We start from the raw sequence: 17466 nt of genomic DNA on the forward strand, positions 1-17466 counted from the left end.
ACACGACGCGAGATCCACGTTTCATCCCTTGAAATATAGTCTTCACGTTCTTCCAGCCTTTTCCTCCTTACTCTTCTGAACCGGGTTAAACGCTCGTGATTTATGTAAGAAGCTCGTCGCGAGAGCCACGCGAAACGATACGTTTCACGATGGAAGCGAAACAGGGACAGACATCGAGGGGGGTGGAGAAGGAAGAAGGGTGAGGAAAAGGGCCGTGTGTGACGGTATGTCAGTCGAAGATATGGGAATTTCGCGACGTTACCGAGTGCCTGGTGGAGGTGACGTCTTCTTCTGTGACGGCTACACACCTACCTTCCTCTCTCCGCGCAATTTTCGACCTCGCTTACTCGAGCGGATCTGTCGTGCGGTGAAGGATCGCCTCGGCTATGGAAATATTGTTGCGCCGCTGGTGGAGAAAGATACGATCGGAGAAACGGGGGCTTCGAATCTGCGGATACGTGCACTGGGTGTCTCATCTAAACGAAACCGTCTAAATATCTCCCTCGGAGATGTCTTAAATGCGATTTGAACGGTGTCGAAGAGCGGATATACGCTGTGTCGAATATTTTTGTCTCAAGGTCATTTTTTTTTTTTTTTGGAGTTCCGGAGGTTATCCATAGTTTTGTATTGTAGTTGACGTTGAAACACGTTCAGAAATATGTAATGACGCGACTTTTAACTGTGAAAGTCAAAAAAATCAAAATTAAAGAAATCGCAGGCTATAGCATACGTTCAATAAGTACGTCATAGGTTAAAATAAGTATAATTTAATGATCGACAGGGTACACAGTCTTCCAACCGTTCCAACAAGCTCAGCTTCATAGAATGAACGGTCAGGAAGGAGGAAAAACCGGGAAATTCAGTGAAGAAATAGGAATTCAGTAGTATAGCCAGTAGTGTAGGTCAACGTATGGTCAGACGGAGCGAAAATTCGCTTAAAATCGCACTTCTCTGATATCCTTCGGCTACCACAGTGCACGAACAATATACACAAGTACGAGAATGACAGAAGCAATCCTGCATCGACGTCACACGGTGGGTTCTTTCGTCCAACAGGAAGTTGCTTCCAGGGGGAATAAAGTTTCCCAAGAATAAGGTAGAGGACGGTGGAGAAACGGAGTGCAGTATGGCAACGTTTAAGTGGCCGTTTTTCATGTCACCTCGTTGAATATGTATTTCGGTGCTGGCCGACCCGCAGCTGCGTGTCCTTCCACGATTAACGTGGAAAAATTCAGAAAAACGTCGTTCAGAAAAACCAACAAGCCTCTTCATTCTTTATCCTGTGACTTTTTATTAGAGTGATTTAATACTGTGCTCGAATGTTGAACCATTTAGACGACGCGTGGATAAGAAAGTACGCGTGTGTGAACAAGAATTTTCTACATTTTAACAAGCAACGGTGAATTTCATCTCTTTCTCTCGAAGCTTTCGAAGTCAATTCATTATCCGACTAATTTAACCAATACTATATCTACCTGGCGTGTCTGGTAAGGACTCTGCGGTTTCACAGAGATTACGACGAGAGAGTTGTACGGCAAAGGACAAAGAATACGATAGTTTCAATGGTAAAGCTATCTGAAACAGACCTGTCCACGACTGCAAGCTCATAGTTTCCCCGAATAATCTCACGTGTGTAGTGTTACAGTTGCGCGGAGTTTCCGTATCGCCGGGACAAAGATGGACTTGCCAGCTGGAGATGACTTTGGACAAGTCTGATTCCTGGTTAAAGCCGCTCTAACCTTAAACGCGCGGACCTCTCTGACGCCTCAAGCTAGAGACCTTGCGAAGAGATCTGAGAAACTTTTTCGGTCCGAACTCTTTAAGAACTCGTTATAAAATTCATTTGAAATTTAGTAATTTGATGTGCCAGGAAGATGTATAAAGTGTATAAAATGTATAAAAATTTTCACAGCCACTGCGCATTGCGAGTGAAGCAAAGAAGATATTTGAAGAACTTCTTGCAGAACGTTTCCCCGTAATTATTCCAAATAAATTTCAAATTTATCATTGCCACAATTACAGCTTGTTGAATTATTTCTAAGAACATCCTGTAGATATAATCGAACGAGGACAAAAATGTCTCGGCGTTCTTTCAGACAGAGACACTAGGACTTCCACCAGACGTGTCTGGTGTTCGTCAATAGAATAAACACCCGACTAGAATTTCAGCTAGGCATGCCTAAAGATGAATGTGGGTCTAATGCGGAAACGATTAGGCATACCTAAATGCTGCAAGCCTAATCGTTACCGCATTAGGTCCTAATTCGGAAGGAATGATGCATGCCTAAGTTGGGCAATCCTAACAGTTGCCATGTGTGGCCCAAGTGGGGGTGGCCGAGCGCACGCTTAGATTGGGCATTCCTAACAGTTGCCATACGTGGCCCAAACGGAGGTGGCCGAGCGCACGCCTAAGTTAGGCATTCCTAACAGTTGCCATACGTGGCCCAAATGGGGATGGCCGAACGCACGCCTTAGTTAGGCATTCCTAACAGTTGCCATGTGTGGCCCAAGTGGGGGTGGCCGAGCGCACGCTTAGATTGGGCATTCCTAACAGTTGCCATACGTGGCCCAAATGGGAGTGGCCGAGCGCACATCTAAATTAGGTGGAGTGGGGCTCTGAAACTTATATGTAGGAATATTTACATACATCTCAGTGTCGGGCGTACGCTTGCGTGAGAGCTTTCGACAAGATGAAAGTTTTTACAATTTAATCCATACAGTGTCTTGATGAGGCATTCCTCGTGAGATTTCATTAATGTCTCCCTTAATAAAGCTATTCCGCGTTACATACCGCATGCGGGCCTAACAGGCAAATTAGGCTAGCCTAATATCTGCCTAACTGAAATTTCTAGTCGGGCAGTTCCTAGGTATCAGCAAACTCCAGCTTTCTCTTTTTGGGTGTCCAGAGGCAGTTCGATAGATCATTTCAAATAGTAACGATGTTTCTTCTGAGTCGTAGAATAAATTGAATATTAACAGTTGCAAAGACAATTTTATTTCAATCACCCATTTTCAATACAGCTAAATAATACAAAAATTTCGTTCCAAGTTTAATTCGAACATACTGTTTAACGCGTGTACACGTCTCACACCAGTTGGAAGTTGGAGCTAACGGGTGTTCCGTAGGAATTGGATATCGCCGCTTAGGAAATCCGTGGTGGCGGAAGTCGTTGATAAAGGAAATCGTTATTTAAGCGACCGTGCACGGTGTTTCCACGGTAATTAATAACCGAACAAGTTGCCACCGGTGAGGGGGGTAATTTCGGGTGATTACTTTGCCAACGATTACTGTCGAGGGACTCTCTCTCTCTCGCTCTCTCATTTGTCGAGCGTGATTCTGAAGTTTCCGTGAGCGGCCCGCTGAATCGTTAATTACAATCACCGCGATTAATCACTCGATTGGCGACGACGGCAATTTAAGCGACCCGCCGGCTAACGCGCGAGATGTAAACAAGATTTAACGTAGAGAATTTACTGTAAAACACTCGTTCCACGCGGTGGTTTATTTCTCAATTAAAAAAAAAAAAAAGAAAGAAAAACACAGAAAGAGAGAAAAGTAGGTGTCTGTGGGGGAAAATTCATGGACGTTTCGAAACTTATCCGTTTAATCTGATTTATCCGTGTTGATCTTCGACGAATGAATAAATTCTCGAAACGATTAAACATCCGAGGTGAATTTCCCCCGATATTAAATACAGAGGACGTTCGATAATAATGGACACAACTATCTGACGACGGAATCACCGCTGTGAAATGCGTTCAATTTTCCATTCTCTCTCCTTTTTTTATTTCGTTGCGTTTCACTGCGCGTTTACATTTTCACTTGTTTAACGCTAGTCTCGCCGGATCGTTGATCGTGATATTAATCAACCAACGGTACGAGTCACTCTTCTCTCTAACACGTGCCACTATGGTGCGCGCACACACAGAGTTCTCCATGTTTCGCCAACGTTTTTATCGCTTGCCGTTCGTCGATCAGCTATTTCGATGTATATGAATCCGTGGAAACGATGGAAATTCAATTCTTTCGGAACTGCCGCGCCGTTTTGTGTATCGCGTACCACCACGCGCGTGCCAACCGATTACTATCCGTTGATTACCTACCTCGCACCGAAAGCCTGCATCGAGGGTGATTATTTAACGACAAGATAATCATGTTCTTCAATTAACGGAGAAATATTTCAGCGTGTATTAGCCAGCGATTCGACTGTACGAATAATTCCTCTAATTTGTGGAATTTGGTTTGCAGGGTGTTTAGAATAGAGGGGAGTGAAATGTGGCGTAATTCTAGCGTCCGTGGAATTGAAATTGAGCGACGAGATTTGATAAAAGGGGAATTTCTTTTGAGGTAAATGCATGCTTTCACACAATGAAACAAAATTCGGAATCGTGAAAGCTTCGAGGAAAAGAAAATGGAGTGATAAAAAATGCACTGTAATCGCGTTAGAGGCCTTTTTGAAGTACAGTATGAGATAAAAAAATTATTCCACGGGTGTATTAATAATAAAAAATTCTAAACCTGAATGAAATCCTAAAATTACTAGAATTATAATACTTTTGCTTCCTTCTTCTATATTTATTTATTTATTTGACTGTTAATCAACGGGTTTATGTACCCTTTAGTATACAGGCGTTGAAATTCACACAGAGCAGTAGTATAATGTACAGTCCAAAATAAAGAAGAGAAAAAGAAAAATAAATGAAATAAAATAAAATAGAATAAAATGAGAAAACAGAAAAATAACAGAATAACACGCAGGACAAAGAGTGAATTAAGGATTATTTACAGCGGTTAGAACAGAGTGCTTAAACGATAGATAAATCCCGAAAAAATTGAGATTATTGGAAAATTGGTTCGCGTTGGTGCATAAACGATTTAAGGAGTTAAATTTCCCATAAAGAGTTGTAATTCTGATAGAATGTCGGGGCAGGTAATCAGCTGATTGATAACTTTATAAATAAACAGAAGAAATATTGCAAAAAAAAAGAATCATTGGTCTTCACTTCAATTTCTTTCACGCAACGAACTAAAAGATTATACTGGATTAATGGGTTAAATAAATAGCGTTCACTGTGAATTTACTTAAACGTATTTTATTTCTTTGGCGCGGAAGGACGTCTTAACGCTTAGAAAATGGCAGTCAAAGTGAAAGTGAAAAACTCGTAAGGGCACGACAGAAAGTCTATTGTCCATTTGAGTAAAACAGACCAGGACTGCCTCAGCCTTTTACTCAGGTCCCTTAGGTAGAGACCTCAGGGGCCGCGACTGACTTTTTCCATCGGTCGCGGTACGGGAGTTCACGACCCCGAGGAACCCGAGTGCATGGGCCCGGAGGAGGAGGCACTGCTCCTCCCACCGGGCTCCGGTTTGGTGGCCGCCCGCGCGGGAGGGCCCCGCCTCCTTGACGGGGGACTGGGCGCTCCCCGGGGCCGCAGGGCTGTGGAGGGGGAACTCGGCAGCCCATTGCACGCGGCCCGCGGTGGGGGCGTCGCCAGCGTGGTCCGTTCGTAAGAGATCCCGGGCCCACTCCCGGAGTGCGTAAGAGTTCGACACTACCCCGCCCCCTCCCCTGGGGGGCGGAGCGTCCATGAGGATTTCCCCACGTAAAAAAAAGAAAAAAGGTTAGAAACAGTTACAGGCCTATGGGTCTGATGACATCTGGTCTATTATATTATTTTCACTGGTTGACGCATTATTATTAGTAATAATCCAACAGATTACAAAAAAAATTTCTAATCCCAAATGATATGCTAGAATATATGCGTGAAAAAAGGACGATCTTCGAATGTATTTGGTGAAAGGAAACAGAACCGAAGCAGAACACATATTTTAATCTCGAAGCGGATTTGTCAAGATTTCCTAAAAGTGGTTACATCGCGGAAGTAGGGATGCTTTCTCTAGTATTTTCGGCTTCCCTTTGAGGTAAACACAGCCTGGAGGATCGCTTTCTCCTTTCACCGTTTCCATGCTAGCGTAGAATTAACCACACGCTCCTGTCCGGCGTGGCTGCTCCCTTGGCCCCGGTTGCATTAACTTTCCGGATCGCGAGCACCCCCACGGCCAAATCCAATTCCGGAGAATGCGGTCATTCTCGCGTCTCTTTTCCCTCGGTTTCTATCTTACGTCCCTCGTTCGGCCATCGCCAACCGCGGCTCGACAAATTGTTGTGTCTCTTATGCAGGGTTTCATAGGAAAATTACCGAATCCTAATTTAATTTTAATATCCAATAACTAAGTCGAGAGCTTTCAACCCTTTCTCCGGTTTTTGCGCCTACAGAAGCTCTGAAAATTGTCTCACACTGCGTCCTTGGTGATTTTTTTTATCTTTGGCACAGTTTTATATTAATTTAGTTCTTGGTTTTTGACCTTTGCGCACTTTTACCTTAATTTAATCCTCGATTCTTTCATCTTTGGCATACTTTTGTGTTAATTTATTTCTTGATTTTTGCCCTTTGCGCACTTCTGCCTTAATTTAATCCCCGATTTTCGCTACGACGGTTTAATGGAACGCTTTAACGGAACGACGAATTAAAGAATTTTTCAAAAATTAGTCGGAGAAAAATTTACGACAGAATTGACGTGATTTAACTCGCGTTGAGTTTACATCGAGGAGTGATTCCTCTAGAGATTTTCCGTGGTTCGTGCGATTCCATTTTCTTCGCGACTTTTCGAATTTAACTCGTCGAAGTTTGAATTTTTAATCAAATCCAGCCACGTTTACCTCGGATCTACTGTACTCCCGTGTGATGTATTTGCCGCCTCTGATAGTTGGAGATTTCGTTAAAAAGGCGCGCTTTGAAACGATTACAGCGGCGAAGGAGAATTCAGAGGGTTGATTTAAAAGCAATTTGCGAAAATGCCCACAAAGGGTGTTTGTCGAAAGTGTAAAATGGCCCCGGTTTCATTTAGAGCACATTTTTATCAACCTATCTCTTAGTTTCGCTTCGAAACCGGGAACATTACGAGGAGGGACGCCTCTGAGTAGATAAAATCGCTTTAGAAGCGGAGGAATCGGATTGAAGGATTATCAAAGTGAAATTAGTAAAGTCAATCGATCCTCCATTGATGGATTATTCTGTCGTCTGAGGAATTAGCAAGATTGCTCTTTGCCGCTGCTTTAATTTGCCTTATGAATTTGCGCGTTTACGAGTGTTTCAGATGGTAAATTTCATTTGTCCAAGTTGGTCGGTTTATAAATTCCCGATGTTCCGTGTCTGGTGGAAATGGTGAATTTATTCTTGAAATATTAACTCGTTTCTACTTTGGCAATCGTTGCGCGCTTCGAGTAATTAATTTTCTACGTGAGAACTACGTTAGAATAATAACTGTATCTTGCTCTGTGATTTATCAAAGAGGCGCAACAAAGTTTGCTATTTTCATTAAAAACAACCGGACGAAGAGGAATTTCTTGTTTCTTCCGGAGGAAATCGTTTTTCCTTAATTAAAGGAACATTCAACTTTGTCTAACTGATGAAAGATTCAGGAAAGCTGCATTTTTAAGAAGACTACACTATTTTGAAAGCCACTTTCCTCTCGAAATGGTACTATCTACTTTTACTTCCATTCCCATGTACCAAGAAGTGCACGAAAATAGGTCCCAAGACGAACCTTCGAACTTAAACTACCATTCTTTCCTCTTCCTCTTCGCTCTTTCTTTCTCAAATAGCTCCGAGAAGAAGAAGAAGTGGTAGAACACATTTTCCGCCACACAAAACGCATTCTACAGTCCATAAAGCACAATTCTACGAGCGATGGCAATCTTGAGGAAATAGTCACACTTTCCCACTGCTTGTTTCCATTTTTCTGGACATAAAACAGTCATAGGAACTGGATATTCAGCTATAAATCATTAGAACAATGCTTTAAAAAAGAATAGATTTTAAATTGAACCTCTTAAAATTCCTTTTACACATCTGTTTATCCCAAAATATTTGGAAGAAGAAATGGTACCATTGAACCCTTTCAGATCTAATACTAAACTCAAGAAAATACCCACAGTGTCTCTACTCTTCAATATCAATTAAATACTAAGCTATCAATCGTTAGAATAATACTTTAAAAAAATAGAGAAATCTCCTTTTTCACTTTTTTTCATCTCAAAAAATTTGAAAGAATAAATTTTTTACCTACAAAATGGTACCTGAATCCTTTCAGACTTAATGCCAATCTCAAGAAAATACTCGGTGTCTCTACTCTTCAACGTCAATTAAATATGAAACAATCAATCGTTAAAATAATGATTCGAAAAAACAGCCCTTAAATCGAACCTCTTAAGGTACCTTCTTCACATTTATCTCTCTCAAAAATTCCCAAGGAAGAAGAAGAAATTTTCCACCGTACAAAATGGTAGCATTGAACTCTTCCAGACCTAATACCAATCTCAAGAATGTAACTAGAGTGTCTCCGCTGTTCTAGCCACGAAACAATTACATGTACTCGACACGACCGATCATCCAAGTGATATTCTCTGGACAGACAACCGCGAAGGTGTCACGTCGTCCAACGTACACACACACACACGCAGGAGTAAATACAGAGGGAGAGAACATAGAATCTGGCTCGATATCGTAGCCACGAGGCTGGTCCAGTCGATCGTGCCACCGGCAGGCTAGCCAACATAACGCATTCGTGTTCACCGGTATAGCTGGGGGATTACCAATGAGGCACGTCGGATTACCGCAGTTAGCGGTGTTCGTTAGACCACTATTTTAATTAAGACTATTATACACGGGCGTCGAGGCTATTCGTATCGCGGCGTCGTTACGTGCGCGGACAGCTAAAACGGGATTCGTTTCGATTCGCGGCCTATCGATCGTTGCAATCCTTCCTGAACGTTTGTCTTGAGGATTGGCGTGAGTTTCGGATGATTTTGGGTATGACTGGTATCTCTTTGAACACAGGGTTGACAAATTGGAAGAGCTAAAAGATTTGGAAATGTTTTGTGGTATATTTATTTGCATTGGAAAAATGTGAAAGGTACCTCTAAGTGTGTTATTAAGAAATAAAAATGTGAATATCGAAGTGTGACGATAGCAGATCAAAGAGATAAGAAGGTAAACAGTCGCAGTAGTATAGATCAAGATATGTCAGCCAAAGGAGACAGTTGAAATAACTAAAAACGTCACTAAAGAACAGCTTCAGTATTGGCGCAGCGGCCAGGGTACCCGCTTCCCAGTAAATCTACCAGGGTTCGATCCTCATTCAATCAGAATTATTTTTCTTTCTCGAATTTCTTTAATATCGATTGGACTCTCCAAACTATCTTCAATATCAATCCTCAGATTCACTGATCTTTGTATATATCATACCTAACATTTAATATCAATTCAGAACTATCAACCTTCGTGTACCACATCCTAGTTACAAAAATCTAGGTTGTTTCTCTAAAAGGTTTTTTCTATAGGGTGAGTGGTGAAGTGACGAGTAAATTAGTAGATACTCCTCACTCTAGGACACTTATCTTTCGTCCCAAAGCTTACCACTCACCCCGGAAACATCACTCGAGACTTTCAGAAAAAATAGAAAAACAAGAATGTCACCTACCTGGTGGCGATTAATGGACACGTGATACTGGGCGAGGCCCAAGCTTCTGGGCTCCAGGGTGCACACTCGTAGAGCCTCAATTCTCTGCCAGAAACGGCGCCGAACACGCTGCGCCATCCTCCGGTGCATCCACCTCCAAGGGTAAATCCACTTCCGGCTCCTCGTGAGGTACTCGCGCTGCTTCCGGCTCCGTCCTCGCTGCTCTCGCTGCTAGCACGTCCGTTCTGCGGACAGATCGCGCGTACGCGCCTCGTAAATCTTCCCCTTTCTCTCTCATATATGCGCTGCAAACACATCACACGCATAGAGCGCGGCTGATCGTAGCCGGAAATCGTGATCCGGCACGATTCACGCGCACAGGAAACGCTTCTTTCGGGGACGACCAGCGTGAGGAGAACCTCTCTCTCCTCCCACTCGTGTGTCCTACGCTCCGGGGCAATTTGTGTGGCAGGGGAAATTATGCACGACACCTGCTCAGCCACGATAACAACATGCGGTTGGAATTTGCGATTTTCGGTGGCTCGCCGGTGCCACCGACACGCAAATGTCACTTCCGGTGTGTGCGGTCTTTCCTCTGTTATATACGCTGCAGGTGAAAAGTTTGGGAGAAAGTGGTGTAGAGTTTTCGGGGTGCTGCTGTTAAGTTGGATTCACGTTGTGGGTTAGGATGAAATGGTTAGTTTGTTCTGGAGGATAGTTGGATCTGTTAATACTTAGGTAGCAACTTCTGTGAGAGAGATAATCAATTTCCTTATTTAATTCTTTCGATTCGGCAGGTGTGGACGAGAGTGTAGCACCGTTTTATACTTCTTCAATATAAAATTATGTGAATTTGTGATTATTTTCTATGGTAATAGGGTGTCATTTTATGGTACTCAACCGTTAAAGATTTTGACGGACAAGATAGATAAAAATTCAGACTTGTCTTTAAGGTGAGTATAGTTATGTGTTAACCATAAGATAAAGTAACTAGCGAGATTGTTCATTGAGGGATGAATCCATCCAACATTTTCCAAACTTTTCGCAACAGTGTCGACGAGAAAAAATTGCAAAATGACACGAATTTCTTTGGTGTTTCACGTATGTACAATAAACGTAGAATGAAGGTATAAAAAGAAGTGAAATAAACATGGCGAACAGGGACCACAGAGGGTTTGCCGAGCAAAAAATCCATTTGGCCGCAAGTGTCGTCGATTTTTCTCGACCGGTGGACAAATTGGATAAGCATGCCTGCTTTTATCGTTTACCGTGGCCGCAATAATCGACAGTTAAACCGGAAGCGTCCCTTTGCGCGCCAAGACACGGCTTAATGGAACAACGTCCGACGCACGAAATGTAAAAAAGCGAAATCGAGAACCGCAGACTCGAAACGAGTAATTAAACGATCCGTTCGGTCGCAAAGGGAGCGGAAACAAGGGAGACGTGTCGATTCGTTTTCCTGGTGAAACGACAGACAGGTACGTGAAGGAAGGAAAGCACAATGGCTGGTACATTGCACAACCATTGTCAATTTTTGATATCGATTTTCTCCGGTTCTGCTGGATTTAATGGTGAAGAATTTTGTTGAATTGCGCGAAACGTGAATTTATATTGAGATTTTAAAGTGTACTTTGAATCGTGGACAGTATAATAGAACGACGAAGGGTGGGATAAAAGAGACTCGAGAAGTATGTCCTTGTTTTATTGTATAAATTATTTGTATTTGTAAAATCAGATACAGAAAAGTTTGAAACGTGAATTTTTACGATAAATCTTAGTTGAAGATTGCAGAGTATGTTAATTTAAGCCATGAAAGAGATTGAAAAAGTAACTTCTTGTTTCATTGTATGTGCAAATTGTTTGTACTTGCAATACCATATACAAAAAGCTTTGAAACGTTCATTTTCATGATAAATATTTGCTAAAGAGTGCAAAGTATGTTAATTTGAGCCATAGAAAAGTAGGACCTTGTTTCATTGTACAAAATCAGATACAGAAAAGTTTGAAACGTGAATTTTTACGATAAATCTTAGTTGAAGATTGCAGAGTATGATAATTTGAGCCATAGAAAAGTAAGACCTTGTTTCATTGTATGTACAAATTGTTTGTATTTGCAATACCAGATACAAAAAACTTTGAAACATGAATTTTCATGATAAATCTTTGCTAAAGATTGCAAAGTATGTTAATTTGAGCCATAGAAAAGTAGGACCTTGTTTCATTGTATGTACAAATTGTTTGTATTTGCAATACCACATACAAAAAACTTTGAAACATGAATTTTCATAATAAATCTTTGCTAAAAATTGCAAAGTATGTTAATTTGAGCCATAGAAAAGTAAGACCTTGTTTCATTGTATGTACAAATTGTTTGTATTTGCAATCTCAGATACAAAAAGCTTTGAAACATGAATTTTCATGATAAATCTTTGCTAAAGATTGCAAAGTATGTTAATTTGAGCCATAGAAAAGTAGGACCTTGTTTCATTGTATGTACAAATTGTTTGTATTTGCAATACCACATACAAAAAACTTTGAAACATGAATTTTCATTATAAATCTTTGCTAAAGATTGCAAAGTATGTTAATTTGAGCCATAGAAAAGTAGGACCTTGTTTCATTGTATGTACAAATTGTTTGTATTTGCAATCTCAGATACAAAAAGCTTTGAAACATGAATTTTCATGATAAATCTTTGCTAAAGATTGCAAAGTATGTTAATTTGAGCCATAGAAAAGTAGGACATTGTTTCATTGTATGTACAAATTGTTTGTATTTGCAATACCAGATACAAAAAACTTTGAAACATGAATTTTCATGATAAATCTTAGTTAAAGATTGCAAAGTGTGTTAATTAAAACCATGAAAGGGATTAAAAAAGTAAATCTTTGTTTCATTGTATGTACAAATTGTTTTTACCTGCTCCACCATATACAAAAAATTCTGAAACTCGAATTTTCACGCTGAAAGATTGCAAAGTATATTACTTTGAGTCGTAAAAAGAGTTTAACAAATACCTCCCTATTTCATTGTATCACTATCCAAATCAATCCAATAGTCCCCAACAAAACAAACCACCGTATCTACTCAACTGCCCATATAATTTCAACAAATTCCAACAAAAGCTGTCATACCAATTCCCACTGAGTCTTGGAACGTACAATATTCCGAAACTTTTGTCTAGGATTGTACATATTATCGACAAGCAAAGTGGAGGAATAATACTGGACGACGCATTGGCAGTTCTCCTCCCGCTTGCATTCCAGGCGTACTGTAAAAGAGAAGAGTAGCGTGCGGAGAGGAGAGGAAGGCGCGGAAAACGAGGAAAGCACAGAGAGAGTGTCTGCCTGGTTCCGAGAAATGTAGCCTCATAAGTGTCAAGCGCATTTTCCCGCTGCCACTTGCTAGGAGACAATATCGAGCGACGTAGGAGCGCGCGTGGCTTGCGCGCCGGATACGGCCATGTAACCATCCCCATCCCTCGCTCTCTCTCTCTCTCTCTCTCTCTCTCTCCCTCGTTTCTATTCCTCTTCGTGTGTGTGTGTATTGCGTTGGCGGTTTTCGCTACGGCCGGAATGCAGCCGGTAGATGGAGGACATTGTGTCCTCCATCTGCTCCCCGCAGGGATGATACATCGAGGATTAATTGAACTGTCGAATATTGACATTCCGTTGAAAACGCTGCGTGTTTACGTTGCGATGGTTACATCACGTGCCACCCTGAACCATACGCCACGTCCTCTTCCGGTTCGTGTTTCGATCCTGCGGTCGATCCTTTGGCGCAACGGTGTTCTTCGGCTCCTCTGCAGCTCTTTCTGAGGGGATTTTTCAGTTTCTTTCATTTGCTCTCTTGAGTGAAGATTTATTTTGATTTAGTTTCTGTTGCGGATGAATGATGAATTGTTGAGAATGGTTCTGTGGCGAAAGGGTTGACGGTCGTGTGACGCTGTGAAGGAAAAAAGTTACCCTTTTGTTATAATAGTGCAGTGGTGTCCAAAATTACTTCGTTACGAAACTCTTACACGATTTCCCAAAAAATCGCGTAATCCATATCTATGTTTTACAGAGAGAGAAGAGAAATGGAAGCCACCGGAAATTTGCAAAAGAAAAGATAGCGCAGTGGTTTCCAAATTTATTTCGTCACAGAACCCTTACACGATTTCCCAAAAATTCGCGATACCCGTATCTATATTTTACAAAGAACTCTCGCCACCTTAATCTCCCTAAAATATTAAACGAAAGAAGAATACTTTCCCAAATAAATTTTCCTCAAATTCGATTAAAACACACTTTATCTCACGGAGTTCAGAAAACACCGCAAACAGCTCGATGTCGTCTTAATCGAGCGACAGCGATCGTCCGGAAGTTTCATCGACGACGCATTGTGCCATCCTCTTGAACAATACGTTTTTCAGAAACGGGCCAAAGTGAGCCGGGACTCGTTGGACGGTTGCCAGGTGAAAGGAAGTCTCGAGCTCGAGGGGTTAATTGGCTTAATTTTCTTGAAGAACGAGGAACGCTTTCTCCCTCGCGAGAACCAGTTGTTTCTTCAACCAACGTTAACTCTCTCTTTCGAGAATAATTACTGACAACTTCGCCACCTTCTCTCTACCCAAAAAATTATCACCGTTTCAACGAAATTCTAATACAACATTTACCTACACAGTTTCGTAAAAGGAAAACAAACACAGTTTCTTCTTATCGTATACCGTAAAATTGTTGGCAAATTTCATTAAACATACACAGCTGGAAATAAATTCGTTTGAAATTTCATTGGACGTTGAATATTTCAAGACTTGATCACACCTCGAGGAAATTCGCACGTTGCGAGTTATCTAGGGGATCATTAACGGCCGCGGAGACACGTCATAAATGGCAAATTCTGCCGAACAGCTCGTTCCTTATCGAGTAAAAAGGAGGAAGAGAGAGAGAGAGAGTAGAGGGAAGAAGAGGGAAGAGGAGAAAGGTTGAAAGGAGGTAGAAGAGACGACGTGAAATTTTGATCGATCCTTAACGAGCTCTTTGTCCCTCGGGCTAAAAACTCTGGCCGGTGGCTTCTTTCAGACGGGATAGGGATGTCTTTGTTGCCTGACTCGCGAATTATTCACCGGTCGACCGGACAAAATGCGGCCCATTATCGTCGCCGGTGCTTTAACAGCTGCTCCGTAAACAGAGTGATTTTCCTACGCGCCTTGTATCGTTCCTGGTCAATTATTAAAGAGCCAGAGCTACGGGAAATTCATTCTCGCTGATGCTCGCACGCGCGTTCGTCCAGGGGGACCGAGGATTAATCTGTTAAGTGGAGGATTTCTGTGCACGTTCGTTTCACTCACAAGAAACTGACTTAAGTCTTTGTTTCTGCTGGAAACATTCAGATTTCTCGTATTCTTTCTTAATTTTTCTTTTTCTTAAATAATCACTTAGATTTCGCATAATCTTTTCCCATTTTTGCGAAAGAAAAATGAAGCCTTTATCCTTATCTTCTTGTTCTCAAATATTCCGAATTCTCGTATTCTTTCTTAATTTAGAAAAAAGAGAGATAAGCCTTTGTTCCTATTTCTCTTTCTCAAACATTCACATTTCTTGCATTCTTTTTTCATTTCTACAAAGGAGAAATACAAGAAAAATTCGCAAAAATATTCCGCAGGATTAACATTCAACTTTTCTCTATTTGCTTCAATTTCAAATCACTTCAAATTTACTTTGTTCTGTTCAAAAAATAGTAGTGTAGTATCGGGGCCTCCATACCCAAATAGGAAACCTCGAAGGGAGAATAGAGAGGGAGTGGTTGGCGTAGCGCCGGGTTCGATTCCCGTTGGGTCCCTCGATATTTTTCCGTCGTTGGTTCCTACAAATGGGGGCCCGTCCGGGATGGAGGCTTCTACGGCTACACGAAGCCAGGAGGTGTGCGATGAAGAACATGTCGAGAGTTTGCACGTCTCCCAAATTGCGTTGTTTTGGCTGTGTGCCACTGTGTGGGGGAGTTTGCCTGAAAGTGTTGAGTTGTGTTGCACTGAGGACATTCGAGGGCGAATGTCAGTTCAGGATGGCCGAGTGTAGTATCGGGGCCTTCATGCCCAAAAATAGGAAACCTCGAAGGGAGAATAGAGAGGGAGTGGTTGGCGTAGCGCGCAAAGCCTCGGCTTGCTAAGCCGAAGGTCCAGGGTTCGATTTCCGTTGGGTCCCTCGATATTTTTCCCTAGGTTCCTACAAATGGGGGCTCGTCCGGGATGGAGGCATCTACGGCTGCACGAAGCCAGGCGCTGTGAGATGAAAACACGTGAGAGGGTTTGCACGTCTCCCAAAAAGAGTTTCGGCTGAGAGTGCCACTGTGTGGGGGAGTGTACCCGAAAGTGTCGAGTTGAGTTGTGTTGCACCGAGGACATTCGAGGGAGAATGTCACTTCAGGATGGCCGAGTGTAGTATCGGGGCCTCCATGCCCAAAAAATAGGAAACCGGCACGGTTGGCGTAGCGCGCAAAGCCGAAGGTCCAGGGTTCGATTCCCGTTGGGCCCTCGATATTTTTCCCTAGGTTCCTACAGTAATAATGCTTAAAAATGATTAAAACTAGACGAAATTATTCGAGAGGCAAGAAATTTCGAAGCTTCACATTCTCTCGAATTTTTCCACGTTGGAAAGAGATACCTTTATTCCCTCCGCTGAATTGACGTGGAGCCTTTGAGCATCTATCGGTCGATCGCGATTCTTTTCCATTCATCAAACCGCTGTTGTCGATTCTGTAACGCTTCGCGTTATCGCGCCGCGGCAATAATAACGAAAAGGAATAATGGCGGTCGGTGAAAAGCGCGATGAACATGGTTCGTTGGAGTGCAGTCGAATAGAGCAGAATCGGTGTCGAAGAAGTACCGGAAACGCTCGTTTTCAACAATGTACAACCGTTTCGATATTCCAATAACCAGATAAAAAAGAAAAAAAAAATTTCGTCCACTACACTCCATGGAAAATTTTCGAATGTCTGATATAAAAGTGATGCCTCTCTTATCTCTCCCATGTATATAGCCTACGTGGAAATTCGTGGTAAAAATTCGCAGCGAAATTTCACGATGAAAACTGAACAACTTCGCTGGAGATACACTTTTGATTATAAATTATCCAGGAGTGCATTTATCCATACACGAAGCAAAATTCAAATTTATCGATTTAATCGAATGAAACATTTCATTGAAATTTAAACAAATATTAAATTCACGTTATAAACATATTTCTAGTAAATCTCTAATGAATTGTATTAATAAAGCTTAACCACCAATTTCTGAATCATCGAGCAGACCAAAATTCTTTATGCGATATATTAAATTAAATACGGTTCAAATGTTCTTATTTTCCCAATTAAAATTCAAAGCTGGACACAAGCTTACCTTACTCACAGAAAATAGTCCAAACACTCGGCACAATCTCCTAAACGAAACATAAAAATTGTCAAACCTACCCTAAAAACTCTAATAAAGGCGAAAAAGCTCCATTAAAAATCCGTTGGAATCACTCGAACACAATTTTACCTCGAAACTTATCAACTTAACCATACTTTATATCGCTAGAATGGTTCTACTCGTCCACGACACATCGAATACACGACACACGGATATTTTTCCGGAAATTGTTCGCGTGCGATGGAAACGTTCCGCGATATCAGAGATTTATAGCCGCGTTAAGAGAGCGAAGAGAGCGGATAAGCATCGTCTCTGCTCGATATTAATGAGTAGCAACTGCTTTAATATCACCTGGTACACGTTGAATCTAAAACGACTTCTAGATAACACGGTAAAAAAGACCAAACAATCTACTCTATTCAAAAGCTCAACCGTACACAAACACAGACACGCAAAGTATACAAGAACACAGAGAGAGAGAGAGAGAGAGAGATATTCGTATCCTTAGATAGGATTATTCAGGAAAGGGGTGGGGAAAAAGAAGAAGGAACGT

General features: G+C 41.7%; 1 protein-coding gene across 1 annotated transcript in view; it reads right to left on the minus strand.

Annotated features, from left to right (window-relative positions):
- LOC108573189 (beta-1-syntrophin-like) overlaps positions 1-17466 on the minus strand; it is a 186067-nt gene that overhangs the window by 26818 nt on the left and 141783 nt on the right. Inside the window, exon 4 of the mRNA XM_017935584.1 lies at positions 9545-9768. Coding sequence (XP_017791073.1) covers positions 9545-9768 — 224 coding nt within the window. The remainder of the gene's footprint in view (positions 1-9544; positions 9769-17466) is intronic.

Source organism: Habropoda laboriosa, unplaced genomic scaffold (genome assembly GCF_001263275.1).
Source record: "Habropoda laboriosa isolate 0110345459 unplaced genomic scaffold, ASM126327v1 scaffold20, whole genome shotgun sequence".
NCBI classification, from domain to species: Eukaryota; Metazoa; Arthropoda; class Insecta; order Hymenoptera; family Apidae; genus Habropoda; species Habropoda laboriosa.